This window comes from Engraulis encrasicolus, chromosome 17, assembly GCF_034702125.1.
Source record: "Engraulis encrasicolus isolate BLACKSEA-1 chromosome 17, IST_EnEncr_1.0, whole genome shotgun sequence".
Taxonomy (NCBI): domain Eukaryota; kingdom Metazoa; phylum Chordata; class Actinopteri; order Clupeiformes; family Engraulidae; genus Engraulis; species Engraulis encrasicolus.
Genome location: NC_085873.1, coordinates 36,855,412 through 36,883,038, shown reverse-complemented (window position 1 = coordinate 36,883,038; position 27,627 = coordinate 36,855,412). Strand labels below are relative to the sequence as shown.

At 42.7% G+C, this 27,627-nt stretch overlaps 1 protein-coding gene and 1 pseudogene across 1 annotated transcript in view; both read right to left on the bottom strand.

Moving 5' to 3' along the window:
• LOC134466833 (complement factor B-like) overlaps positions 1-25,491 on the bottom strand; it is a 41,424-nt gene extending 15,933 nt beyond the window's left edge. Inside the window, exons 1-8 of the mRNA XM_063220717.1 lie at positions 25,163-25,491; positions 22,997-23,203; positions 21,140-21,331; positions 20,652-20,725; positions 19,799-19,901; positions 16,715-16,792; positions 11,263-11,405; positions 10,418-10,565 (exon numbers count right to left, since the gene is read on the bottom strand). Coding sequence (XP_063076787.1) covers positions 10,418-10,565; positions 11,263-11,405; positions 16,715-16,792; positions 19,799-19,901; positions 20,652-20,725; positions 21,140-21,331; positions 22,997-23,203; positions 25,163-25,226 — 1,009 coding nt within the window. The 5' untranslated portion in view covers positions 25,227-25,491. The remainder of the gene's footprint in view (positions 1-10,417; positions 10,566-11,262; positions 11,406-16,714; positions 16,793-19,798; positions 19,902-20,651; positions 20,726-21,139; positions 21,332-22,996; positions 23,204-25,162) is intronic.
• Positions 2,607-4,717, bottom strand: LOC134466834 (uncharacterized; annotated as a pseudogene).
• Positions 25,492-27,627: the final 2,136 nt, after the last annotated feature.

The following is a 27,627-nucleotide window of genomic DNA, read 5'->3' as shown; positions in this document are numbered from 1 at the left end:
TAATCGATTGTTCCTTGGGTCATGACCAATCATCCCACTAAATTTCATGAAAACCGGCCCAATTTACGTTTTTGACCTTTTCGTGACCTTGACCTTTGACCCAATCACTCCCAAAAAGTAATTGATTGTTCCTTGGGTCATGACCAATCATCCCACTAAATTTCATAAAAATCGGCTCAATTTACGTTTCTGACCTTTTCATGACCTTGACCTTTGACCTTGGACCCAATCACTCCCAAAAACTAATTGATTGTTCCTTGGGTCATGACCAATCATCCCAATAAATTTCATAAAAACCGGCTCAGTTCTGTCTGACTTATATGAAGTACAAACAAACATTTTGACCTTGACCTTTGACCCACTCAATCCCAAAAACTAATCGATTGTTCCTTGGGTCATGACCAATCATCCCACTAAATTTCATAAAAATCGTCTCAGTTCTGACTGAGTTATACGAAGTAAAAACAAACAAACAAACATATTCACAAATAAATAAAAATACACGGCGGGCAAAACATAACCTTCTGGCGAAGGTAATAATAACAATATCAGCGGTGTCAAAAATCTGGTTCAGAAGTAAAAACAGTAACACTTCATAATAATGTCAGCTTATGAAGACGTATTAAGACTTATTATTAATGTAATGATGAACTAAACATTAACAAATGTTTTTTTTATCATTAACTAAATGCTATTCATGCTTTATAAAATATCTACAAAGAATATGTTCAAGATTTTAACAGAGTATTTTATTCATTTACAAACAATTTGTAAATGTTTGATAAATATAAAATATTAATGTAACATTTCCCAGTCATTTACGAACATTTCTTAATGTTTTGTTCATCATTTGTTGATTATTTACTAAGTATTATTAATGCTTTATAAGCAGACATCAGCCTATAAAAAACGAAATATCTCAGCCTCTGAAGCACATAAAATGCCATGCCATAAGTTACATTTAAACACTAATGCAGTGTTCCATTACCCGTACTTAACGCCCTTTCCGCACTGTGTTTGGTGAAAACCCAGAGATAGGCCCAACACCGGAATCCTAGTCTCGTGCTCTGCTCCTTAAGCTCCGGACTGTAGAAAACATTTCATTTTGCATCCTAATTTACCAAGTGTCCGTATTATGATGGGATCTCAGTCGTAGACCTCCCTAGTTCCAGGATAATTGTGTGATTGCACTCAATTAATGTAAACTGTTCTTATTATGAATATTCCAACAATATCGGTTAAGTCTGAGTCCAGCTGTCAAGGGTTTTATATCCATTTACTTGTAGAACTGATTTGCACGCGGCCGACTAATTTCTTTGTGCATGTCCATCCCATATGAGAGACGTCTAGAATAAATCAGAGGTTAAAGTTGCTGGAAGGTACCATACTTATGAGATCCTAAGCCCCATACACTTTACCCCTATTCGACTGCAATAGGAGGCGAGAGGTGTATGTCAAGAGCTACACCCAAAAAGATCTGATCACCCCGCTTAAGTTCCAGTTTACGATAACATATTTTTATCCTAAGTAGACACCATTGACACTCGGGCTGACCCGAAGTATAGCGTCCCACTCCACATGGAGAAATGTCCTTGGAGCTGCTACGTTTCGACAGTACAATAACCTTATGAAGGAATAAACGGGATCTATAGCAAAGATAGATTAATGAAAGTTTTATTACAAGACAAACCTAATTATACGACAAAGTACAATGTTGAAAAAGTCAATGCCACCTAATTAAGAGGAAATGGTTACATGGACACTAGGTCCACGGGAGCCCTTTAGCGGGGTTTAAACTCAAAGATTTGATCATTACACCAAAGTTTAATACCTAGGTATCTCGTGGGACGACCCCAGCCAGGGACCAATGACGTGCCGGCATTTACCTGGGCTGGGCTTAGCACAATGGCGCGGGGTTGGGTTGTAACCAACACCGTATCCAAATCCTATGATTCTAAATCTTTAATAAATTCACTAATTGCAGTTTCAAAACCAAGACCTGTTCACCACCCGAAGTATTTCCATCAGATTGATACCAAACACATGCATAGAATTTCAAACACATCATAGTATGCATTTAAACCACGCATATTAGATCTGGCGGGAATTTCAGTCTCTGCGTGGGCACGGGAGGTGCGCGCATGCAGGGACAAATGGCCGCTGGCCGAGATGCGCTGGGAACGCACACCGGGGGGTGCGCGCTTTTCACGCCGGGAGGTGCGCAATGCATACAGGTGACCGGAGGTTTTGGGGCGGTCCCCCCGAAGGGGGCCCTCTGTCACACAGTGCTTTTGAGATCCAGATGTCAGATATGCAATGTTTATCTTTGAAGTCAACAGAAAACTCAGAGCAGTAAAACAAAGGCGTTGAAATAAGGAAAAGAAACGCAAACAAATGTTAATACCATGCCCGTGAGCCACCGGCGCTGTGAATTCAGTGCCCCTTTGTCAGGGCCCATATGGGGGGATCTTACAGTGGCCCCTCGGAACACGAAGGTAAAAGTCCAGTGTCTTTCGTGGCCGGTAGGAATGCCCCCACCGGCTGTCACTGACGAAGAACGGGCGTGAGGTATTTGCTGGCCGTCAGTGCTGCTTCAGACTCCCTTTCTAGGAGCGGATGAGGTGTTTGAAGTAGCAGCACTGGATTAGCGTGAAGAGGAGGATGAGGGCGCTGGCGAGTACACAACCCCTGAAGATCCAATCCCACCATGTACGCTGTCTCTGCGGCATGGTTGGTGGAACTGGTGAGGAGCTCTGCAGTCTTCTCGGCCAGGTTTGTTTGTACCTGGGCCTGGTTGAGTACACTGTACCCGCTGGATGAGCTGCTGTAGGGTCACGGTGTCTGCCAACGCCTGGGTCCCCTCCTTATAGAAGGGGTCGGTGTTCTCCCTTCAGGGAGAGAGGTCAAAGTCCAGTGGAGTTGAGTGACCCCATGGAGAGGTCATCTGTCACCGCTAGACAAAAGCTGTGGTTGGCGGGGGAGGTCAAAGTCCAGTGGAGTTGAGTGACCCCATGGGGAGGTCATCTGTCAACGCTAGACAGAAGCTGTGGTTGGCGGGGCATGTCAGCCCGCCATAGGAGAAAGAGTTCATCTTACTGATGCCACACACTCCTGTGTGTTGGACACCTGGACGGAGCTGAAGTATCCATGGAGTGACCTAAAGGTTATTAACTTGGAATCAGGAGTATTACAAGTACAGAGGACATATTTGGTCATGGCAACAATTCGAGTGGTGAACAATGTCTCAGTCGTACCAATAGTCATATACCCTGTAAGGTGGTCCCACGTTAATACCTGAATACATCAGAGTGGTCAATAGCTCAGAATACTGTACATTTTTCATTTTGTCAGATTCAAACCACCTATGTAAATCCAAGATCACTATAAGATCTTGCAGCGCACGCTTAGGCACTCTGTGCCGCGCACATCTAAAACTTGTTGGGGGGCAGCAGTAAACAAATCTTGTGCAAATGTCTATGTCTATAGGCTGCGTCACGCTCGAGCTTGTAGGTTTGGTTGAATAATGCTAGACTAGTGGTCAGTAGCGCCTGCGCTTCTGACCGCACAGCCTTAATGATTCGTTTATTGGAGTTAGTGAGGTGCTGGAATCCAGTGGCCACATGGCTTGCCAGCTAATTTGTGTACTGCGACTGTCCGCTGATTCTGTACGAGTTCACTGCCGAATTGACTGTACCAAAGAGGCCAGATATTTGTGAGAGTAAATCTCTTTTGCTGCGCATAGAATTTACTTGAGCCGCGAGTCCAAATCCATAGTCAGTAATCGGGTCTTCGATGCGTGACTGCAGCCATGTGTATGTGTCTCCATTCGTGTCACGATGTGTAGTGTAGGCAGTCAGTATGTATGAAATGTGTGCCATAACTAAATTGACATTGTGCAACAAGGTTTTGTTCATGCTACCCTTAATCAGTTGTGTGTGGGTGTGGATGAAGTATGGGACATTGTGTTGGTCATGTATAACACAGGTAGTCAATTAAAACATTTCTTGGTTCACATGTGCAATCAGAGGTGTGGTGTACAAATTGTTACTATGGAGTCAATTGACACCACAGTACACTTCTTTCGTCGGTTCTCATCTGTGAGGGGAAAAGACAGGTTAAATAATGTCGTTGTAGACTATATGTGTGAGGTTATGTACAAGGTCCTACGTGCGGTAGCACTTTTCCGGATCCTTCTCATCATGTTATATGTGATAGAGTATGTGCATAACACAAATGTTAGCGAGTGGGCAGTTTTAAAACTGATACCACATGATGCTATTTTGTAATTCTTTAGTGGGCTATGTAGTGCAGCCTACGGTGGGTGAAAAGGGAGGATGGATGGAGCCTTCATTACAACGTTTGTGTGTGGCAATTTTGACCCGGAGCTACTCCGGAGGGCCAGGCTATATCTTGTTTAGTATGTAATGAAATGAGATCAGTGTGTACTGGCCCCTTGAAGGATTTCCAAACCCATCTCCAACATCCGTAGTTATGGGTGAGCTGCACCCCTTGGTCAGGCCTAACGTGTGTCGGCCCGACAGTCTTCTTTTTGTCCGGCGTCCATGGAATGGCCGCAGCTTCTGTAACAGAAACATAATATGATTATTCATCAGATGAGCACCTAAACCTTTTGCATTGCACTTAAGTGAAAACATCGCAGTTTCCCCTGGTCACGGCCAGACAACTGTTGTTCACAGCTTTATGGGCCGTGCCAGTGTGGGACAAAGGTATTTTCTCTCACAAACACGCGCACCATTGTTCATATCTCCCGCAACGAGTTAATTTTCAGCAGTAGGATTAAGTATGTGTCACTTCTCACATTAGATTGCTGTTGCCTTAGTATAGCCTGTGCATACAGTGCTTTGAGGCAATTTGTCAGCGCTGTGGATTGAGGTGGCCACCGTCAGTGGTCTCAAGTCATTTGGAGAGATATGCAGGTCAATGGAGAGTCTTATGACTCGCCCTGGCGGAAGCCCGTGGCATTAGTGTCTGTGCTGCGTGATGTATTTCGAGAACCTTTGGCGAATGTAACACAAAAATGTTTTTCCATGACTTATTCTGTGAAATGTCCCATGATCCGATTCACTTTGAATCGATACCCCATGTGCTGGAACAATTTGTCTAACCAATACGCGCACTATGCGAGGTATTGTTTCGTATTGGAATGGCTTCGACACATTTCAATAATTAATTGACTATCACAAGACAGTTCCGGATCAGCCCGGACTGCGTACTAAATTGGTGCGGCTGGAGTTGCTTTGGTTCCTAGCGGCGGACCAGGCAATCGCCGCCCCAGCTCATGACGTCAGAGGCCCTTGTAGGCCACCAGAAAAGGCGTTAAATGAGTTGGATCGTAGCTGTGGAGGAAATATTCCTCTCCACCAGATTTAGTTGCAGATAAATAATACTAATAGCAAAGCCTTTGCGGTTTCACACATAAACAGCTCTAGCCTCAAAACAGCTGTCCGGTGCACACAACCAACGAGCAAGCACAACATTTGTCTACTGCTCTAGTAAGTCTATGCAGAGAAAGACAGCCTTTGTAGGCGAGCCTAAATGGTTCCAACCTGCAAACAGCCTGTCTATGGCTTTATAAGCACACACAACAGCTAAAACATATTATTTAACCCTCAACCTTCTGTACGGTGCAAGTCATCTACAAAAGTTTCTGGCATTGCTTCAAATTAGGGGGTCGGGAGACGGCAGAGACTATGCTCAATATGGGAGGCTCAGTGTATGTGACTTCCATGTGTTTTACGCGACGAGTGCAAACGTGCTATAAAAGTATCCAAAAGTTGGACTATCAAATGCATGAGAGGGAATCCGAATTTAATCCCTATGTCGCTTACGACGTGGGTTCTCTCTCATCTCTCATGCCTGTTTATCTTGCCAGCTGATCTTGCCAGGGCAAGTAGCGCGTGCGCGTTCTCGCTAAGGACTCGTTGCCATGGAAGTCTACTATACATCCGGGTTATCACAACAGCTGAGCTGACTACGGCTGCAGCATGCGTTTGTTATCTCGAATTCGTCCGGGAGTTACTACCATTACTGCATAACCATTTCATGTTGTAGGCGCTGCATAGCACAAAACTGTGTATGGACTCTGGTGGGATTTCGGGAGACCATCCTGGAGTAGCGTTTGCGCTTACAACGTTAGCATGGTCACCGGAAAACTCGCCTCCAAAACACTGCTATGGCTAGCTCTACAATGGAATGCTTATGGAGTTGGTAGCGGCTAACTCTGTGGGCCGTGTGTTAGGACTCAGTTTACGAGCCCATGGACCATTGAATTTACTTTGAGAGGGTGCGTAAGGCTTTCACTGACCTCTCCGGTTAGTGCCAAATACGATTTGTAGAAATAAAGCGGTGGGAACACCACCCTTTGTTCACATTGAGCCACGTTACTGCCGTCACTTTAACCATCCCAAGACCATGGGGTAACTGTCTTGGAAGTGATGCCTCCTAGCTCAGGCGGCAAAAGACATTTTTCAAATAATCCATGGCCGAAGCCATGAATTGTACATCAACTCTGTCGTATCCCTGCTGTTTCCCCACTACTTTCTTCAGCCCTTATCAGCGTTCTACGGTGCTGATCTACGAGTAGGCCTATGTCGACTCGAAAACAACAAAAGGATGTCATATGTGTAGTGTGCTAGATTTGTCCCTTATCTTGAGTTGTGGAAAAATGAAAAGTTTTTCTTACCAAATCCAGGCGTAGATAAGAAGCAGTCCAAACCTCATGCTTTATCTGACTCCATATTTTACGCATCCAGGGAATCACGTCGGGGTCACCACTGAAAACCCAGAGATAGGCCCAACACCGGAATCCTAGTCTCGTGCTCTGCTCCTTAAGCTCCGGACTGTAGAAAACATTTCATTTTGCATCCTAATTTACCAAGTGTCCGTATTATGATGGGATCTCAGTCGTAGACCTCCCTAGTTCCAGGATAATTGTGTGATTGCACTCAATTAATATAAACTGTTCTTATTATGAATATTCCAACAATATCGGTTAAGTCTGAGTCCAGCTGTCAAGGGTTTTATATCCATTTACTTGTAGAACTGATTTGCATGCGGCCGACTAGTTTCTTTATGCATGTCCATCCCATATGAGAGACGTCTAGAATAAATCAGAGGTTAAAGTTGCTGGAAGGTACCATACTTATGAGATCCTAAGCCCCATACACTTTACCCCTATTCGACTGCAATAGGAGGCGAGAGGTGTATGTCAAGAGCTACACCCAAAAAGATCTGATCACCCCGCTTAAGTTCCAGTTTACGATAACATATTTTTATCCTAAGTAGACACCATTGACACTCGGGCTGACCCGAAGTATAGCGTCCCACTCCACATGGAGAAATGTCCTTGGAGCTGCTACGTTTCGACAGTACAATAACCTTATGAAGGAATAAACGGGATCTATAGCAAAGATAGATTAATGAAAGTTTTATTACAAGACAAACCTAATTATACGACAAAGTACAATGTTGAAAAAGTCAATGCCACCTAATTAAGAGGAAATGGTTACATGGACACTAGGTCCACGGGAGCCCTTTAGCGGGGTTTAAACTCAAAGATTTGATCATTACACCAAAGTTTAATACCTAGGTATCTCGTGGGACGACCCCAGCCAGGGACCAATGACGTGCCGGCATTTACCTGGGCTGGGCTTAGCACAATGGCGCGGGGTTGGGTTGTAACCAACACCGTATCCAAATCCTATGATTCTAAATCTTTAATAAATTCACTAATTGCAGTTTCAATGCATACAGGTGACCGGAGGTTTTGGGGCGGTCCCCCCGAAGGGGGCCCTCTGTCACACAGTGCTTTTGAGATCCAGATGTCAGATATGCAATGTTTATCTTTGAAGTCAACAGAAAACTCAGAGCAGTAAAACAAAGGCGTTGAAATAAGGAAAAGAAACGCAAACAAATGTTAATACCATGCCCGTGAGCCACCGGCGCTGTGAATTCAGTGCCCCTTTGTCAGGGCCCATATGGGGGGATCTTACATTGGGTACGCAGGGCGTTCCATTTCTAATCGCGAGGGTAAAGTGTACTGTAAATTACCCGGATAACGCCCCCAAAACGGCCATTTTTCGAAGTGTGGTGTTACTGTACACTTTTCGCACTCAACGGCCGCCATGTTTGTGACGTAGTTGAGTGTCAGATCTGTCAAACGGTTGAATCTCTGTGATAACAGCATAGTTTTGATTCCAAAGACAATCGCCATGTGTATTAGAGGCAGGGGTAACTTTAAAAAGTGTTAGCATAAGGAACAGTGCCTTCCGTGTTGAATTGCATATTGGCGGTTGGTAAACTCGGATGTCACGCGACCAACCGTCATTTCCGTTAAGTGTATTAGACAGAACGGGAATCGGAATGTTCTCGCCTCGTGAATTGCGGAGGGTGGAAAGGGTACTTCACTGCACTCAAACAAGGTACACAGTACAGAGGGTAAATAATGGAACACAGCATAAGACTCTCATCTTGCGTTAGAATGGGTTCATTCAACTCTAACATACGAAAACTTTTAATAAAATGGCCTTAAATCTCATGAGCCTGAATGTTGCGCCATGCAGCTCCAGGCACCAGGGCCAATGTTGTGCAACGCAACATCCAGCATCAATGGGTTAAATACAAAAACACTTAATACTGTATATGTTTGCACGTGAGCACAGTGTATACAATCATCAAAAGATTGACAGTAACTAAAAAAGTTGACAATTTTGCAGATCAGTTGCGGGACGGCTACGCAGGGGGCAGTCATGGGTGAGCGGTTAGGGCGTCAGACTTGCATCCCAGAGGTTGCCGGTTCGACTCCCGACCCGCCAGGTTGGTGGGGGGAGTAATCAACCAGTGCTCTCCCCCGTCCTCCTCCATGACTGAGGTACCCTGAGCATGGTACTGTCCCACCGCACTGCTCCCCATGGGGCGCCACTGAGGGCTGCCCCCTTGCACGGGTGAGGCATAAAATGCAATTTCGTTGTGTGCAGTGTGCTGTGGAGTGCTGTGTCACAATGACAATGGGAGTTGGAGTTTCCCAATGGGCTTTCACAGCCCACAGCCACAGTTGACATAGTTGATCATTTGTCAGATACTGTTTGCCGCGGTCAGCTCTATGTTCCCACAGCCCATTGGTCCCACACAGGGGCATAGCAGCAAATTTTGGGCCCCATGTACAAACGTACAATCAGCTCCAATGGACCCCCCCAGCCATATACTGTATCTTCATAAATTGGACTGTGTGTGGGGCCCCTATATACAAGTACAAATGCCCCTGGTGACTCAGTCACACTTTACCCCCCCCCCTGAACGACACCCCTGGCCCCACACCTTATTAATGTTGCTCCATGTTCCCACATTTTAAAGAAAATTTTCAAATGTAGGCCCTATGTTGCACAACTCCATGTTCCCACATTTCCGACTAAACTAAGAGAATATGCCTTTCTCCCCGCCATGGAACATAAGCTCCAAATTTGAATAAATTCTTATAAATGTGGGAACATGGAGCAGCAGGAATATGCTGTGGGACCAATGGGCTGTGGGACCAATTGGCCTGAAAATGAATGTTAAAAGTCTTGGTGATGTGTGACCAATGGGCTGTGGGAACATAGACACGCTCCCTTATTTGTCAGATGGTTGCTATAGATTCATTCTGTCGGCTATAGAGTTCTTCAGTAACGCGGAAGCATGTAGTAGATTGTAGTCTTTCATGTTAGCATTTAAGGACTTCCTGGTTCGTATCGGCTTCCGGCCTCCATTGGGAATGAATTGGGGTAAATTTCAAATAAGCTCCGAGTGCAAGCACGCGCTTAGCGAACCCCCGCAAACTGTCGAGGGTGTTAAAAATAGGCTGTAGGTATGACATGGTTGATCATTTTGTGTCAAACTTCGACATAAATACGATGTTGCGTCCATATGCTAAACCCGGAAACTTTTGGCGACTACAGAAGCAGCGCCTGTATCTTACGTCATGTACGTGCGGAAGGTTGTACCCATGGCAACCAAAGGAAAGTATGTAGTTCGGAAGTTTTAATGATCAGAAAGGGGTTAGCAATATTGAATTATAATCGTCATGATTTAACATGTGAATACACCAACATGATGATACGATCCGTTCCACTAATGAGAAAGGGATGCGGGGGCACGCTAATGTTCGTTGTTGCCGTGCAACTTATATTTTTGCCAAACCTGAATCTCTATGGCGTTTTGCAATGTAAAAAATCGCCATCGAACCGGTAGTCCAAACGCCGCATACAAGTTGACGTCAACGCTGAAGAGCTCTATTGATGTGGAACGGTGCTAAGGTTACTTTTAGCCGTGTATGTCAATCAATTCTAATGTATTCCGAGCAACCAACCAGAAAGTAAAGTTAAATTTCAGTGTGTCACAACCCGACATATCTAATCCTTACCCTCATAGTCAAACTTCTCCAACTGGTCGATGACCTCGAACAGCCTTGCAGCAGTGTTGTTGTAGTAATTTGCTATATTAACGACTGGGAACACTTTTGTGGTGAAAACCACGATGTCGTACTTAGGGGTGACTTCGTAGTTGCTGATCTGTGGAAAGACAACACTCTCACCATCACGTCCTGCAAAGAAGTGCCATTATTGCTAGAATGGGCCTGCCCATACTACCTGTGACGCTGCACAAAGTTTAGCTTCTCAAACGTAGTTTGGCAACTTAAAGAAGAAAAATATGCACTCACAAGCTACGTATCAGTATTTATTTATAGATTACCACCATGTCCTCAAGCAGACACGTTTTGGCTCTTAAGCCATCATCAGTGCGTGGTACCGCATGCGCGCGCATGCACGTGTGTGACTGAATACTTATGCATCTGTCTTAGATGTTCAGTAAGTTTATTTATAATCTATGATGAATTGAAGGTAGTTGCATCCAGTGTTGCCAGATTGGGTTGTTTCCCGCCCAATTGAGCTGCTTAGGATGGCCGTGTGCGGGTAAAAATGGCATTTATCAGAAAAACCCGCCCACTTTTTGCCATAGAAATCAATAGAATTGGGCGGTATTTTGAATTATGAAATTTTTTTGGGCTGGAAATCATCAGCCTCATCTGGCAACCCTGGTTGCATCGATGCAGTCAGAGACATCAAGGGCAACATAAATGTTTGTGTGTGTGTGTGTGTGTGTGTGTGTGTGTGTGTATGCATGTGTGTGTGTGTGTGTGTGTGAGTATGCATGTGTGTGTGTGTGTGTGTGAGTGCGCGCATGAATGCTTGAATGTATCTGTCTTACCTGTTCGATTAGCTTGATTATAATCTGTTTTGATGCATTAAAAGTAGTAGCATCAATGCTGTCAGAGGCATCGAGGGCAATATAAATGTGCAGCGCTCCGCTTTGCCCCACATTAATTTTCTTGCCTTCTTGTTCACCTGTCACTAAAAACACAAACGACACACAGTAAGAAAAAAAGGGTAACACTTCACTTGACCTTGACCTCATACGCATGGCATAACAGTGTCATATTAGTGTCAAAACACTGACATGACACAGTCAAGGACAAGTCATGAACGTCATTTTTTTTGTCACGTGACAAAGGTTTGCACAAGTGGCACGAGTCAACATGCAAAGGCGTTTTGCACAAACACCATAGATCAGGGGTGTCAAACTCATTTTGGTCCGGGGGCCGCATACAACCCATGTGGACCTCAAGCGGGCCGGATTAGGAACATCATCGCAAATAAAAACGTAAAGCAGAGGATTAGTGTTCAGTACTATCACGTTTTAAGTGTGTTGAATATGTAGAAAGCAATGCAATACAGTACTAATAATCCTATGCAAAATTTCCTTGACTTCATTCAGTCATTGGCAACCGTCAATGAATTAAATATGGGACAGTTCATTTTGGCAGGGGGTCATGGGGTTTTCCCCCAGAACATTTTTTATTTCTTAGATGTAATTTCCTGCATTTTCACGCATTCTAACATCCCGTTTCCAGTTTCTGCTTAATAGGAAACAATACAAATCCAATTATATTTATTATTTAATTACAACCAATACCAATACAATACGAATAAGAAGTATTAACATTTTATCTCTATATATGAGGTCTATAATATATGAGCGTTATCAAATGCCTGTTACAGTACAAATTCACCATTTATAATAGAAGTGTGATGTGCCCTTTACTACATATATACAGTAGGCCTATAACAGAGGGACCATTGGGTTAATGTCATGCAGGTCTCGATTTTTAGGCGTAATTGCGCATTTCGGTTATTTCATTGAAAAAAAAAAAAAACGTTTAAAAAAAAAAAAAAAACATTTTTTCTTTTTTTTTTTTTTTACATCCGGGCCGGATGGAACCCTCTGGCAGGCCGGATGCGGCCCGCGGGCCGTACGTTTGACACCCCTGCCATAGATGGTTCAAATCGGCATGTTATCTTACTTACTTTTATGATGCCATGTTGCCAAACCGACTTACAGAGAGGACATACATACACATCAAGCACAGTGTGTGGGGTGAATACAGAGTAGAGCAGTATACAAGTAATGTAGAACAAACAAAGTACATACATTGTGTTAAATTGGGCTATGATGGTGGGTTGAGTTGCTGATGGGGGCAACCGGCCATTCCGACATTCCGCCACTCTGACAGTATTTAATTGTCATTCCGAGCCTTTTCGAGTAATTTTAACATTGTTGCAAGTACGTAAAGGCGCGTGACCAACGTTCTAACTCAATTGACATTTGCAACAATGTTGCTACATGAGCGGAAGTGGAGAGAGTGATGGCGCAATTACAGGATTAGTGTATAATTTAGTGTCTAATTTTGTCACGGTCCAAATGCCCTTACATGTCATTTTTAAAGAAAAATATTGGGGTTTTTTCAATAAAAAGTCAATGTCGGAATGGCGGTATGTAACCGTTGCTGATGACTGTAGATGTGAGACAAGGGCATTTTTAGAGAGAGAGAGAGAGAGAGAGAGAGAGAGAGAGAGAGAGAGAGAGAGAGAGAGAGAGAGAGAGAGAGAGCGCGAGAGCAGGTTAAGGGTTGGGATAAACAGAGAGAGTAATAATGACACACTGTTCCACCAGTGGATCACTGTAATGTAGTCATTGGAAAGTTAACTACCATAGTATTACACTACCATGACATAACACAGGACCTTTAAATGGACACTGTGAGATTTTTAGTTGTTTATTTCCAGAATTCATGCTGCCCATTCACTAAAGTTACCTTTTTCATGAATACTGACCACCTGCATCAAATTCATTATGACTGGAAAAATTGCACTTTTCATACATGAAAAGGGTTACCTTCTCCATGGTCTGCCATTTTGAATTTCCAAAAATAGCCATTTTTAGCTGCAAAGATGACTGTACTTGGACCATACTAGAAAAGATGTGTTTATTACTTAGTCAACTTTCATGTAAAGATCAAATTTGGCAATAGGCAGCCCAGTTTCAATGAGTACCGTTGCAGTACCTTTTTTGACCATTTCCTGCACAGTGTCCCTTTAATAATGTGCTACGACTTGGTCATTTCCAGTGTTTCTCAAAGTGGGGCGCAAGCCCCCCTGGGGGCCGCGGAGGCATCGCAGGGGGGGCATGTGACATCTCATGTTGGGTTTTTTTCCCCCAAGGAAATGATTTCCTGTCTCGCCAATAAGCCAATACATTTTAAGCATCATATACATAATTATAAACGTTATAGGCTATTATTAATTGTCATATAGGAGATGAACACACATCTGCATTCCACTGCAGTCCCTCTTTGTTTTATCTCACCAGTCACCAGTTGTTTTATCTCACTCTGTCTATCACTCCATCTGTGTGCGTGTGTGCATGCGTGTGTGCTTTTGTGGGGGTCAGCTCTAAGTTCCCACAGCCCAATAGTCCCACAGTTTAAAATATGGGAACATGGAGCAGCAGGAATAAGAAATTATTCAAATAAAGGCCCTATGTTCCACACGTCCATGTTCTCACATTACCAAGTACACTAAGAGAACAAGCCTTTCTCCCAGCCATGGATCATAGGGCCTAAATTTGAATACATTCGTAGAAACGTGTAAACATGGAGCAGCAGGAATATGCTGTGGAACCAATTGACCTAAAAATGAATGTTAAAAGTCTTTGTTATGTGGGACCAATGGGCTGTGGGAACGTAGACACGCTCCCCTTGTGTGTGTGTGTGCGTGTGTATGCATGCGTGTGTGTGTGTGTGTGTGTGTGTGTGTGCGCGCTTGTGCGTGTGTGCTTGTCAGAGATGTATAGTAACGAAGTAAAAGTAACGAAGTACTGTACTTAAGTACTAAACTGCAGTATCTGTACTTTTTTGAGTAATATTTTTTTCCTCATACTTGTACTTTTACTGTACTACATTTTTCTGATGAAATTAATACTTTTACTCCGATATATTTTTCATGTGCTGCTTTCGTTACTCGTTACTCATTTCTATGCCTGAGCGCTAGATGGCTCTGTCATCACCAGATATGATGGAACATGTTCATGGTCAGTGGGCGATGCAATGGTAGGGAAATAAAAGCAGATTGCATTCTCGCGCATGTCTTTTGGCGCGGTCAGTGACGCTCAGTTGGCATTGACACTGGCATGACTAACTGGCTTCTTTAAGCAAATCAGTGTGAAAGGTTTGAGTTGGCGACAAAGCCCGGAAAAGGTTTTTTTAATACATTTTTTTATTTGATGTTTTTATTTGATATTTTAATTTATTTGATTATTTTTTTATGTGCACTTCTGACTTTTGTTTTTTTTTAATAATACTTGAAGCACAACGAGCTGGTTGGAAGCACTGTTTTAAGCAGTAAAACTACTGCCCTACGTTTTCTTAAAAACTGAACTTGTGTTACAAAGCTGTTTTAATAACAAACCATAATGGTATTTGCACTTCATAAGAGACTTATTGTACAGAGCTCTAATAAACCAAATGGTATTCAAACTTTTGACTGACTTTTTTCCCCCCCATTTTTTTAATGCAGTACTTTTACTTCTACTTCTTTTTGCTCAAGTAGCAAAACTTGCAATACTTCTACAAAGCGGATTCCAAAAAAGTTGGGACACTTTGTATTTTGTGAATAAAATCAAAATGCTGGCATTTTCAAAACATCTAATATGTTAATAATGTAGAGCATTATGTACAGACAACATATCAGTTGTTAAAGTCGAGCAGAATTATTGTTTTGAGGTAATTATGTTATCATTTAAAATTTGACCCATGCAACAAATCTCAAAAAAGTTGGGACAGAGCCAAAACATGTTGTAATAGTTGGATAATTCTAAAAATAACACAAGGAAGAATATTTTAAAAGGAACTATATTGACTGCCAACATTAATGCACAACTAAAATACCATTAGAGAAAGGCTGTGGCACTCAGCAGCGAAGATTTTGAGGGACTAATTACTTATCTATTACACAGAAAGATTGAATTATCAAAATTGCAGGCATATAAGGCCTATTTCCGTAATATAGAGTTCTGTGTAATCATTGCATGAGTTATGAGATCATGACATACTCGTGGTCAATAAGCAAACTATGACACTCCAACAATGACAGCTCTCGAAAAAATGACCATAAACACAACACTTGATTAATGAACATGATGCACACATTAAACAGTGTTGCATGCGGAAAAGCTCATTCTATGAACCTAGGAGACATGTGGAACTGTCCTCTGATTACAGGATGGAAAATATTTAATCCTTTTTGAAAATTATGGAGTCATGCACCCTCCAGGTTATATAGAAAATGAATACTTCAGCTTGATTTAGTGGTCAGTCTGAAAGACAGAATACACGATGGTAAGGGGGTGCAGAGGTGACTTGGTTTGGGTCTTCTTACTCATGTAGAGCATTAAAATGAATGTTGAATGATACATACAGACTTTAAACAGCAAACATAGCTACCAAAGCATTATATTTTGGAGCACCGCCTTTAGATATTGTCCCCTAATGGTGGCAAATTTAAATCTCTACTATGTTCCAATAGTGTGGTTCCATCATAAGAGTAAACAGGTCACAAAATTGTTTTCTTGCAGTCAGGATATGCCCATATTAAGCATAACAAAAAGGTAAACAAGTTGAAGAACACACCTATCAGTTGAGCTGCTGAAATCATGTCTTGCACATCAAAATATCTAATTTTTGAATAAAATTATGCCATCAGTCAAAGTATTTAACTGTTCAGTCTCATCCCTTGTGTTGTGTTTAGTCTTATCTAATATAAAATGCATTTTATTGGCCCTGTCCCAACTTTTTTGGGATTTGTTGCAATGGTGAAATTTTAAATGATCACATAATTACCTCAAAACAATAATTCTGCTTCACTTTAACAACTGATTTGTTGTCTGTACATACTGTTCTACCTTGTTAACATATTGAATGTTTTGAAAATGCCAGCATTTTGATTTTATTCACAAAATACAAAGTGTCCCACCTTTTTTGGAATCCGCTTTGTACTTGCTTTACTTAAGTACAACACATTTTGAATACTTTTGTCCTTCTACTTGAGTAAGGTAAGGAAAGGTTACTTTTTACTTTTACTCAAGTTATTTGACAAGATGATACTGGTACTTCTACTCCACTACTTTTCTCCAGTACTTTATACATCTCTGGTGCTTGTGTGTGTGTGCGTGTGCATACGTGTGTGTGTGTGCGTGTGTGTGTGTGCTTGTGTGTGTGTGCGTGTGTGTGTGTGTGCGTGTGTGTGTGTGTGCGTTGTCGTCTTACTGTCTGTCATCAGGTTGGACTCCAGGGAGCTGCTGAAGATTGCAGAGATCTCATCAGGGGTGTCAAGCGTGTACGGGTCTGCAAGAATAACACCATCATTAATGTGTGTATGTGTGTGTGTATGTATATGTATTAGAGTGTTTGTGTGTGTCTGTGTGTGTATTAGAGTGTGTGTGTGTGTGTGTGTGTGTGTGTGTGTGTGTGTGTGTGTGTGTGTGTGTGTGTGTGTGTGTGTGTGTGTATGTGTATGTATATGTATATGTATTAGAGTGTTTGTGTGTGTGTGTATTAGAGTGTTTGTGTGTGTGTGTTTGTGTGTGTGTGTCTGTATATGTATTAGAGCGTTTGTGGGTGTGTATTAGAGTGTTTGTGTGTGTGTGTGTGTGTGTGTGTGAGAGAGAGAGGTGCACTATGTGCAATGTGTTGTAAGCAGGGCTTTGAACCGGTTCAAGGCACGAAAACGAAAACTGGGAACTTTTTGTATTTTACAGGGAACAGAAACGAAACCGGAAACGTTATTGTTTTTTATGTTCTGGAACGGGAACACTTATTTAAAAATAATGGTAACCGGTTAATACCGTTCCTCAAACAAAAAAAAAGTAATTATTTTCCTGCGCACATTACCATGACATCTGAGGTTCACGTCCTGTGTGACATCAGACATTCTCTGACTGAATGGAGAGAGAGCTGTGGATTACAAAGTCTCCACTCCACATCTTAAATAAGAGAAAACACTGTCATACAAAAGGGCAGAGTTTCCATTGCATCATTGTAAGACATTGCAGAGAAGCACGTGTAAAACGCACAGAGAATGTTCAATGTTATTGGACATCCATGGCCGCTTCAAATATGCACAAACTCACAATGTCCATCATAGTGCTCCCCGTGACCCAAGTCTGCGTGGAGCGCGCATTTTCATCATTGTGGTTTATTCCCTGCTTCTACGTTTAGGTCGTCCCTGAATGACAAAATTCTGGAGGATATTCTTTTCATCCGCTTGAATAAACAGTTTGGAATGTAGGCTGACTCATTGCACTTCCGTCTTTCTTGGTAAACGTCAGTTAGGCCTATGGAGAGTAATAAGCTGACAGGAACGAAATTAACCGTTCCGGGAACAAAATTTTGTTGTTCTAACCGGTTCGGGAACGTCAATTTATTGGTGGAACTCATAACCGGAAACGTTATAATTCCGTTTCTGTTCGGAACGGAACGTTTGGAAAAAAATAACGGTTCAAAGCCCTGGTTGTAAGTGAATGAGTAACATAAGTATACTGAAGTTAATAATAATAAATAAATAAAGTTTGCAAGTCACCCGGAAGCGTATAGTTTTTCTTGTTAGCATTTAACACCAAGATAGTTCGTAACGTCCGAGTTTCTTTGGCAAAATGAATGGGGTTTCCTGGGCCCCTCTTCATATGACGTTTTTAGTTACGAACCCCCGCATTATATGAAGGGTGTTAAAAATAGACTGTAGGATGTCAGCAGTGTTGCCATATTGGCCTGTTTCCCGCCCAATTGGGCTGCTTAGGATGGTAAAAATGTGTGGGTAAAAATGGCATTTGGCAGAAAAGCCCGCCCAATTTTTGCCATAGATATCAATAGAATTGGGCGGGATTTTGTGCTTCTAGGCGGGTTTTGAGCATTTTTTGGCCTGGAAATCATCAGACTCATCTGGCAACCCTGGATGTCAGGGTTGATCATTTGGTGTCAAACGCCAGCATAAATACCATGTTGCTATGAACATGTTCAGGGCAGATTATAGTTCAGCAACGGGCTCGTTGGTTCTGGTCGCTAACCACTGTTGATGTTATAGGTCTGCGCACGATGTCTCATGTCGTTAGCCACATTTGGCTACATAGCTACAAGGCTACAGCACAGTAGTCAGTGCTAAAGTGGTGTATTGTTTGTTTGTTACTTACTAGTTTAGTCATTGTAGCTTCATTTATTTACACACACTAGAAAGGATGCGTTCGTATTTCACAGAATATTGACAGTTTGGCTCTCGTAAACTACCGGAAAACTGCCACCATGAGAACAAGGAAGTAGCGAGATGACCAATCACAGCGCCTTTTCTCTGCGACCTTCGCAACCGTTTGACGTGTAGTCAGGATTTTCTTGAGGCGCGCAACGACGGTTGCAGAGCCTCTGCGCGGGGGCCGTGGTCGCGCACAGACGGTTGCAGAGGCTTTGCAACCGTCAGCGCCAATAAGTATAAATTGGCCTTTAAACCTTGAAAACTGGTAGACTACACTAGGGGGATTCGTATGAAATGTCACTGGCTGTGTCCATGGTAACCCATGGTAACCGACACACACTATACTCATGTACGAGACTTTAGAAATATTTCTCAACAAGCCCTGACACATGTTATTTTTCACTCCTAACAACGCTAATTTGATAAAACTTAAATAATGGAATAACTGCATTAAGTCCAATTCCCTTGTGAAAGTGAAAGTGAAAGCCAACCTGGGAAACTCCAACTCCCATTGTCATTGTGACACAGCACTCCACAGCACACAAGTGCACACTGCAAACAACAAAATTGCATTTATGCCTCACCCGTGCAAGGGGGCAGCCCCCAATAGCACTCCAAGGGAGCAGTGCGGCGGGTCGGGACCATGCTAGAAGGTGGCTAGAAGTGTGACGCCCTAACCACTTACCCATGACTACTTGACTAGTCCTTGCAGCAGGAACGCACACATGAGATGTTGTTCTAAAAATATCCTAATTAGCCGAGGGGTAGCAACACTACTTTATTTTCATTATATTTTGTTGGGTAAACACACCTATGTGGTTGTGCTGTACCTTTTGTGAATAAGGAAGGAATTTGTGGACACGTGAATGTCGGCTTCTAACGCCTGTCTTGTATATTTTTTTTTTATCAAACCTGTATTCCTGTGGCTGGTAACAATTGTGGGAATTTCTTTACAAACCGGATGCCGTTAAAATGGTAATCGGCCGCATACAACCTACACATCACCCACTTGCAAGCTCTATTGACAAGGCAACCAAAAAGGCAACCAACAACTGTCTTAGGGTATGTGTGTGCGTGCGTACGGCCGTATGTGTGTGTATGTGTCTTACAGTAGCACTCTGGCTCCTGTCCGGTCCACTGTCCGCTCTCCTTACACACACGCTCCTGTGACCCAACCAGGATCAGCCCCTTCTCCCCACAGCGGTAGCTCACCTTCACACACACACACACACACACACACACACACACACACACACACACACACACACACACACACACACACACACACACTTACACTTACTTTTATTATTATCTTTGTGAGAGCCTTACATTGACTTCCATGCACGTAACTAGCTCACCTTCACACACACACACACACACACACACACACACACACACACACACACACACACACACACACACACACACACACACACACACACACACACACACACACACACACTTTTATTATTATCTTTGTGAGAGCCTTACATTGACTCCCATGCACGTAACTAGCATTCAGAACTAGTGGATGCTAAACTGTGCCCTGACCAAAACAATCCCTAACCCTAACCTGTCAATAAACATGTTTTTGCACTTTTTTCATCAACAACAAAGCAACATATTTAATGATTGTGAGGACAGACCAAAATGTCCTCACAACCACAAATGTGTGATGTTGTGGTCCTCATAATAGTGGTAAAACAAGTACACACACACACACACACACACACACACACACACACACACACACACACACACACACACACACACACACACACACACACACACACACACACACACAGTAAGTACCTGTGAGCAGGGAAACACACACACAGACACACACATGGCATAGACACACACGTACAGTATATACACACACACACACACACACGTGCATACACACACAGGCACACACGAACAAATATTCAATGTGTGCTTTTACCAGAGTGGTGAACTCACCTTGTCTCCAATGCTGAAACTGTCACCTGTCCTCTGAGAACCAGCCGGTGTCCCAGGGTCTGGGCAGTGTTCACCTTGGACATAGAGAAGGAACAAGCCCGGAGCTAATTATGTAGTGGAGTGTGTGTGTGTGTGTGTGTGTGTGTCTGTGTCTGTCTGTCTGTCTGTGTGTGCGCAGACGTACGCTCATGCACGCTTGTGCGTACAGTATGTATGTGTGTGTGTATGTGGTGTGTGTGTTTCTTCCTGTGTGTGTGTGTGTGTGTGTGTGTTTCTTCCTCTCTCTGTGTGTTGTGTGTGTGTGTGTGTGTGTGTGTGTGTGTGTGTGTGTGTGTGTGTGTGTGTGTGTGTGTGTGTGTGTGTGTGTGTGTGTGTGTGTTGTGTGTGTGTTTGTGTAGATGTGTGTGTGTTTCTTCCCCTCTCTGTGTGTTGTGTGTGTGTTTGTGTGTGTTTGTGTAGATGTGTGTGCATGTTTCTTTTACACTTACTGTTATGGCTGCAGATGGGTGTGCTGCCGTTCCATTTGCCGTTGGGCTTGCAGAGCCGCGCAGCAGAGCCGCTGAGCTCGTAGTTGGAGTAGCACTCGTAGGTGGTGATGTTGCCGACGTAGTAGTTGTACTGAGTGGGCGACACTAAGCCATACTGGAAGAAGGCCCTGGAAGGGTCTGGACACCTCACCACTGCCAGAGGGGAAAACAGACAATACTGGGTGGGGTCCACTCTCGACGCCATAGTCGCTAACTGTGTTAGCAACTTGGTTGTTCGCAATGCAGTTTCTCATAGGCAACCTACTAGGTTGCTGTCTGGTTAACGACACTGTAGACGTCCCCTGGACCTCATCCAAAGCCTCCCACCGCCCCCTTGACTTCATCATAAGCCTGCCAACTTAGTACTAAAAAACATGAATGGTCTAATGCTCCAATGACAACGAAACACTGCCCCCTCTCAACTGCTTCCTTCTCAATGCCGAAGGGATACAAATATGGTATGTACTGTAAAATCTTTTTTTTTTTTCTTTTTTTTTTACTTCATTAAACATTATTCATTAACCCCTTGCCACAGAGGCTCTTTTACAACCTTATTGTCGACAAAATTGTAATGACAAGAGTCTTAATATATTACTTAAGTCTCTTAAGTACACACTATGATTCAGGCGAAAGGGAGTTTTTCCTCACCCCTGATGCCACCAGGGGCCGCACCTGAGCGCCCAATCTCTGTGTGACTATCTATGACTTATGATAGGCCCAGCCACTATGAACCTTACGCATCTAGGAATCCTGGTCCTAACCTACGTTGACCTTATGACTCTACAATCTCTGTCTATCTCTTCTTCCTCTGCCTTCCTGCTATTTCTGCCTCTCCTCTATACCTCTCCTTTTAAGTCCATCTCTAACAATGATGTTTTTTCCCATTTGTTAAGCACTTTGAGTTACATGCCTTGTATGACACAGAGCTATACAAATACGATTATTATTATTATTATTAGCCCCTTAATGCGCGCCGTACCTTCAGTGGCACACTGTAATAGTCATTGAAATGTAACTACCATAGCACTACAATACTATGACACAACACAGGCCCTTTAGTAATGCACCACAACTTGGTCATTACCATACTGGTAACAACAAATGTATAAAGCCGTGTCTTAAGGGGTTAAGTTAATAGTAATAGCTATGATGTAGTTAAGTGTTTTCAACAAAGAGTTAATAGGCCTGTCGATAGGCCCTTCTACAGTAAGAAGCTACAAAAATTGTACCACTTTGATTAAGTACTGGACACGACACAACAGTGTAACTCAGTGATTCCCAACCAGGGGGCTACGTGAGAACACTGTAGTTGTGTACTTGGGAAAAAAATGGAATGGTAACTAACAAATGTATGGAACATCATTGGGAGAGAGAAAGACATGTGGAGCATGCAGTGAGGCGGGGCACTCATGGTATAACGGATGACAAAAAAGGTAGGGAAACACTTTACTTGACGCCGGTGTCATATGCCTCTCTTCGCTTCGCCTGGCTTCGCCTCCTATGTGTCCCTACCGTTACGGTAGGGACACATAGGAGGCGAAGCGAAGAGAGGCGAAATCCAACCATCATCAGGTAGTCGCGGCGAATCAAATGGAATGGAACAGTTATGTTGTTGATTTGATTGGGCCACGGCAGGCGAATTCTCTCCTCATTTGCAGAACATTAAACTTTCTTTAATAATTTCGCTTCGCTTCGCTCCTGTTCGCTTGCTTTCGCTTGCCATCTCTTGCCTTCGCCTCTCTCATAGGAATGAATGGCAAAGTTCGCAAATTTGCGTGTATGTGTCCCTACCGTTACTGCTATAAGTAACCCACTCACACTTGCACTGAGCCTGTCTTCTGGATCTCTTGGGAGGCGGATCCCATTCGCCGTTCCTCTGGCATCGCCGGGTGGCAACAGGAGGATAGTACCCCAACGGACAGTGGTATGCCAGCACGCTGCCCGCACTCAAGCCCTTGCTTAGAGTGTAGTGGCCGTCCTGAATGGACAGGTTCTGTTCACTGCAGTCCCTGTCTGATAGCACCCCTAGTGGAGTGGAGGGTGAAGTGTCAGCAATAATCAGTACAGTACAGTGATATACAGTAGTGTAGAGGCGTAAGACTTGATGAAAAGGATAATATGGGAAAAAATACACTTGAAAAATGAATATCAACATGAACATAAAACATTCTAAATATCACGGTAAAACAATAGCACATAAAATAGGTTCACTTGCTTCTGCTTACAGCAATTATCATAATTCACTAGCCTAGAATGTCTTACATCAACAGGATTCAGACACCAGTCGCACGGGTTCAGTGGGTCAGATAGCTGACAGCCATCCTATCCCTTATCACCCCCAAAACATAATTACATGCAGGCCCGCCAACATGGGAGGGCCCAAAATTGGGTTCCCAATACATTGTATGTATTAGGTAGGGGGCCCTTTCAGATTACTTTATCCTGGGCCCAGCAAAAGCTGTCAGCGGCCCTAATTACATGCATGCTCGGTTGTTGACAGCTTTGGCTGGGCTCAGGACGTCATTTGAAACGTCCCCACATCCAATACATACAATGTAATTACAACCCAATTCTGGACCCCCACTCTCCCTGGGACTGTGCCACCCTGTCGGCTTCGCTGCATGCCAAATCACTGTTCTACTGTACAGGCGCTGATACCAAGTTACCTTTAAAGGTGCTTATGCAGGTTAACCACCACTGATAACTAATATGTATATACGTAAAGCAGATATACAGTATAATGGTATACAAGATCTGTATACCATTAAATAAATGTGCTGAAATGGTGTTAAAATCCATGTATTAACGTTATTTTTTAATCTTTAAAAGAGTGAGTTTTTTAACATTCTATAAAAAGAATGCGTTCTTCTACAACAATGAAAGATTCTAAAATTCCAAATTGTTTTGTAGAACTTTCACTTTTCACAAACATTACTGTCACACTAGTGTGTGACAATAGACCCCTTTCACCTTCCCTGACAACCGTCGTCAGGTACTAAGTCAGAGGACAATAGCGCTCCGAACTCAGAGTGCAGCCCGTTGGAGTAGAATTAATTTACAGAATTTAGCAATTATGTGTCATTGTCACATACAGGTATGTCACAGGAAGGCTGTAGAATATTGGTTCTCCTTTCCAGTCCCCAGCATGATGTCATGCACAGCTTTATGGGGGAACAATATCTGCCACTTTTTCATTCAATATTAGTATCCAACCAAATCAATGGATAATAGTTGAAATGTGTACTACGAACAAGAAAGTGGTGAAAAAACGATATTTTTTTTAATCTTAAGCTGCACAACCACCTGTAGCCCCTTAATGCGCGCCGTACCTCCAGTGGCACGCTGTAATAGTCATTGAAATGTAACTACCATAGCACTACAATACTATGACACAACACAGGCCCTTTAGTAATGCACCATGACTTGGTCATTACCATACTGGTAACAACAAATTTATGAAGCCGCGTCTTAAGGGGTTAAAGGTACACTGTGCAGGAAATGGTCAAAAAAGGTACTGCAACTAAGCTGCTCATTGAAACTGTGCTGCCTATTGCCAAATTTGATCTTTTCATGAATGTTTACTAAGTCATAAACTTATATTTTCTAGTATGGCCCAAGTACAGTCATTTTTGCAGCTAAAAATGGCTATTTATGGAAATTCAAAATGGCAGACCATGGAGAAGATCTCTCTTTTCATGTATGAAAAGTGCATTTTTTTTCCAGTCATAATGAATTCTTAGAAATTGATGGGGATGGTAGGTATTCATGAAAAATGTAACATTTGTGAATGGGTAGCATGAATTCTGGAAATAAACAACTAAAAATCTTGCACAGTGTACCTTTAAGACTAAATACAGCATAACCATGACAACATCTGCTGCAAACTGCCAAGAAGCACAAAACAATAAATAGCTCTAATATACGTAATGAATGGTATTGATGCAATAAATACTACATATAATAGGCTACATAAATTACACTCACCAAGCACAGGACCGGACAAAGTAACCAGCCACAACACCCATGTCCACAGAGGAGCATCAGCCATGTTGATATCTAACTGTCAATAATGCTGCCGCAACTGCAAAACTGATATAGCTCTGATACTACTACAACTACCAGTAGTAATATAATACCGATCTACTGTTTCTGTTGTAATCCGCCAAGCAAAGACATTCCGCTAGTTGTTTCACTGTTACGTCAAAAAAAAAACAAAGTCTACTTTTTACGGTAAGTCTACTATACTGCTACTGTGCATGTTTTGGCAGCCGCAGTGTCATGCACACCACCGGGACTAAACAGAGTGTCGCAACTGGTTGGCTGTTATAGCTCGCCCTGCAGGACTGAGTGACTGGCAGGGAAGCGTATGTTATTGTGCAATGGTCCAGCTGAGGTGGCTGATGTGAAGTGAGATATGACATGCATTACTGGAAACCGCAAAAGTGTCGAAAGTAAAAGAAGTGAAATGAAAACTGCCACATTTTACAAGATATTACATACATTACTGGAAATGGAAAAGGTGCCGAAAGTAAAAGTAGAAGTACAAAAAAAAAAAAACTGCCTCAGTTTACCTCCAAGACAAGTACATTTACTGAGCAACACTTTACTTCTACACTTGATCCTGTGCTGCTTGGATCAAATTTGTGGGGTTTCTCTTTAGGTTTTAGTTTTTAGTCCAGTGTTTCTCAACCTTTATTAAATAAACGCCCCCCGGACCGCATCATAAGCCTCCCAATGCCCCCTTGACCTCATGATAAGCCTGACAATGCTCCCTTTAGCATTAAAAAATATAATGAACTACTGCCCTCCAACTAAGCACCGCTCCCTCTCAGCTGTATCTGTCTCAACGCCCCCTAGGGCCCCCTAACGCCCCCTGGGAGGCTGTAACGCCCCTTGGAGGGGCTGTAGCGCCCACATTGAGAAACACTATTTTAGTCTGTATCCAGGGTGCAATTTGTCTGAAAACCAGAAGGGGGGATATGTTTCAGATTTTAAGCAATATCAATGGAATTACATTGAACTGTGATAAAATCGTGTAGAAAAAGTGGCGATATCAAGACCAGAAGTGGGGACAATCCCCTCCACCCCCCCCCCAAACACAAACACACACAAATCATACCCTGTCTATATCTCTAAATAGGTAAAAGGAACAAGTGGTGTAAAATCTATGTGATAGCATGTGCTGCCATGCACACACATCACTATTTTAATTTTACTTTTGACACCTCTGGTTAACGGGCGAGCAGTATTTCCAGTCTAGAGTAGAGTAGAGTAGAGTAGAGTATCATGTATTAATCCAGAGGGGAAATTAAGGTGTCCAGTAGCATACATACATAAATACAGAAGAAGACACAAAGACATTACACACAACATTGCACATGCATTCACAAAGTCATATCTCTCTCTCCCACACACGCACACTAAACTCATTTGACGAAATGGACAGTGATTAGCAACATGGATCCCTGAAGCTACAATCCAGTGCCACATATTCCAAAGGACCTGGCTTTACCTGTTCAGTCCAACCAAGTGGTTACCTTAATTGGACAGGGAAAATCAGGTAATTTGGTAAATATGGTACTGGATAGTAGCTTCTAAGGTTTCCCATCACTGATTTACACTAGAATCTTCGCTATAGAAATCAAATACACCAGCTACATATTCAAATGATGTCATACAAGACAAGAAATACGATATTTATGTTCTGGAATGTGATGAGTGTCTACAAGGCCGCCTGCAAAAAATCATACAGTAAAGCCAAAGTGTAATATATTCTAGGCAAGATTTTTTTTTTTAACTTATCAGTACTGATAGTATCTAGGTTTTACTACTAATTAATATTTAAGACCAGATCCAGTGCAATAGTTGGAATTCAGAAATGCAAGGTTTATTTGCTTGAGAGAGGGGGAGAGGAGGCCATTAGGCCCCAAAGGCCTGTCCACAGGCCTCCCCACCCCCTCTCTCCAATGAGGTGTTAACGGTACAGGTACAGACAAAGAAGAGCAAGAAAGGTCAGAACAATGCCAGTGGCTCAACTTAAAAAGACCACCACAGGATATGAGGTCACATGGAATGATGTCACATACAATGATAGTTTTAGCCAATAGCAATCAGCACCAGTGATTCATAACTATCCCCTAGAGGCTTATTGGGAAACGAACCTTTATTGCCTCTTACAAACTAAGAGAGTTGCTCCTTCATGGATAAAACAATGTATGGAGATCCAAATGTAATGTATCAGATTGGGGGCAATATTCAGATTCCATCAGTACTTTCAATTATTATTTTGCAATCAAGTACAGCTTTTGCCTGTGCAAATTACTGAGCTCTGGACCTGGAAGGTTAAAAGTGCAATGTGTAGGATGGTGGCCAGAGAAGGTATTGCAATTATGCTGATAATGGAAACTGTACTGCCTTTTGGCAAATTTGATCTTTTCATGAATATTTAC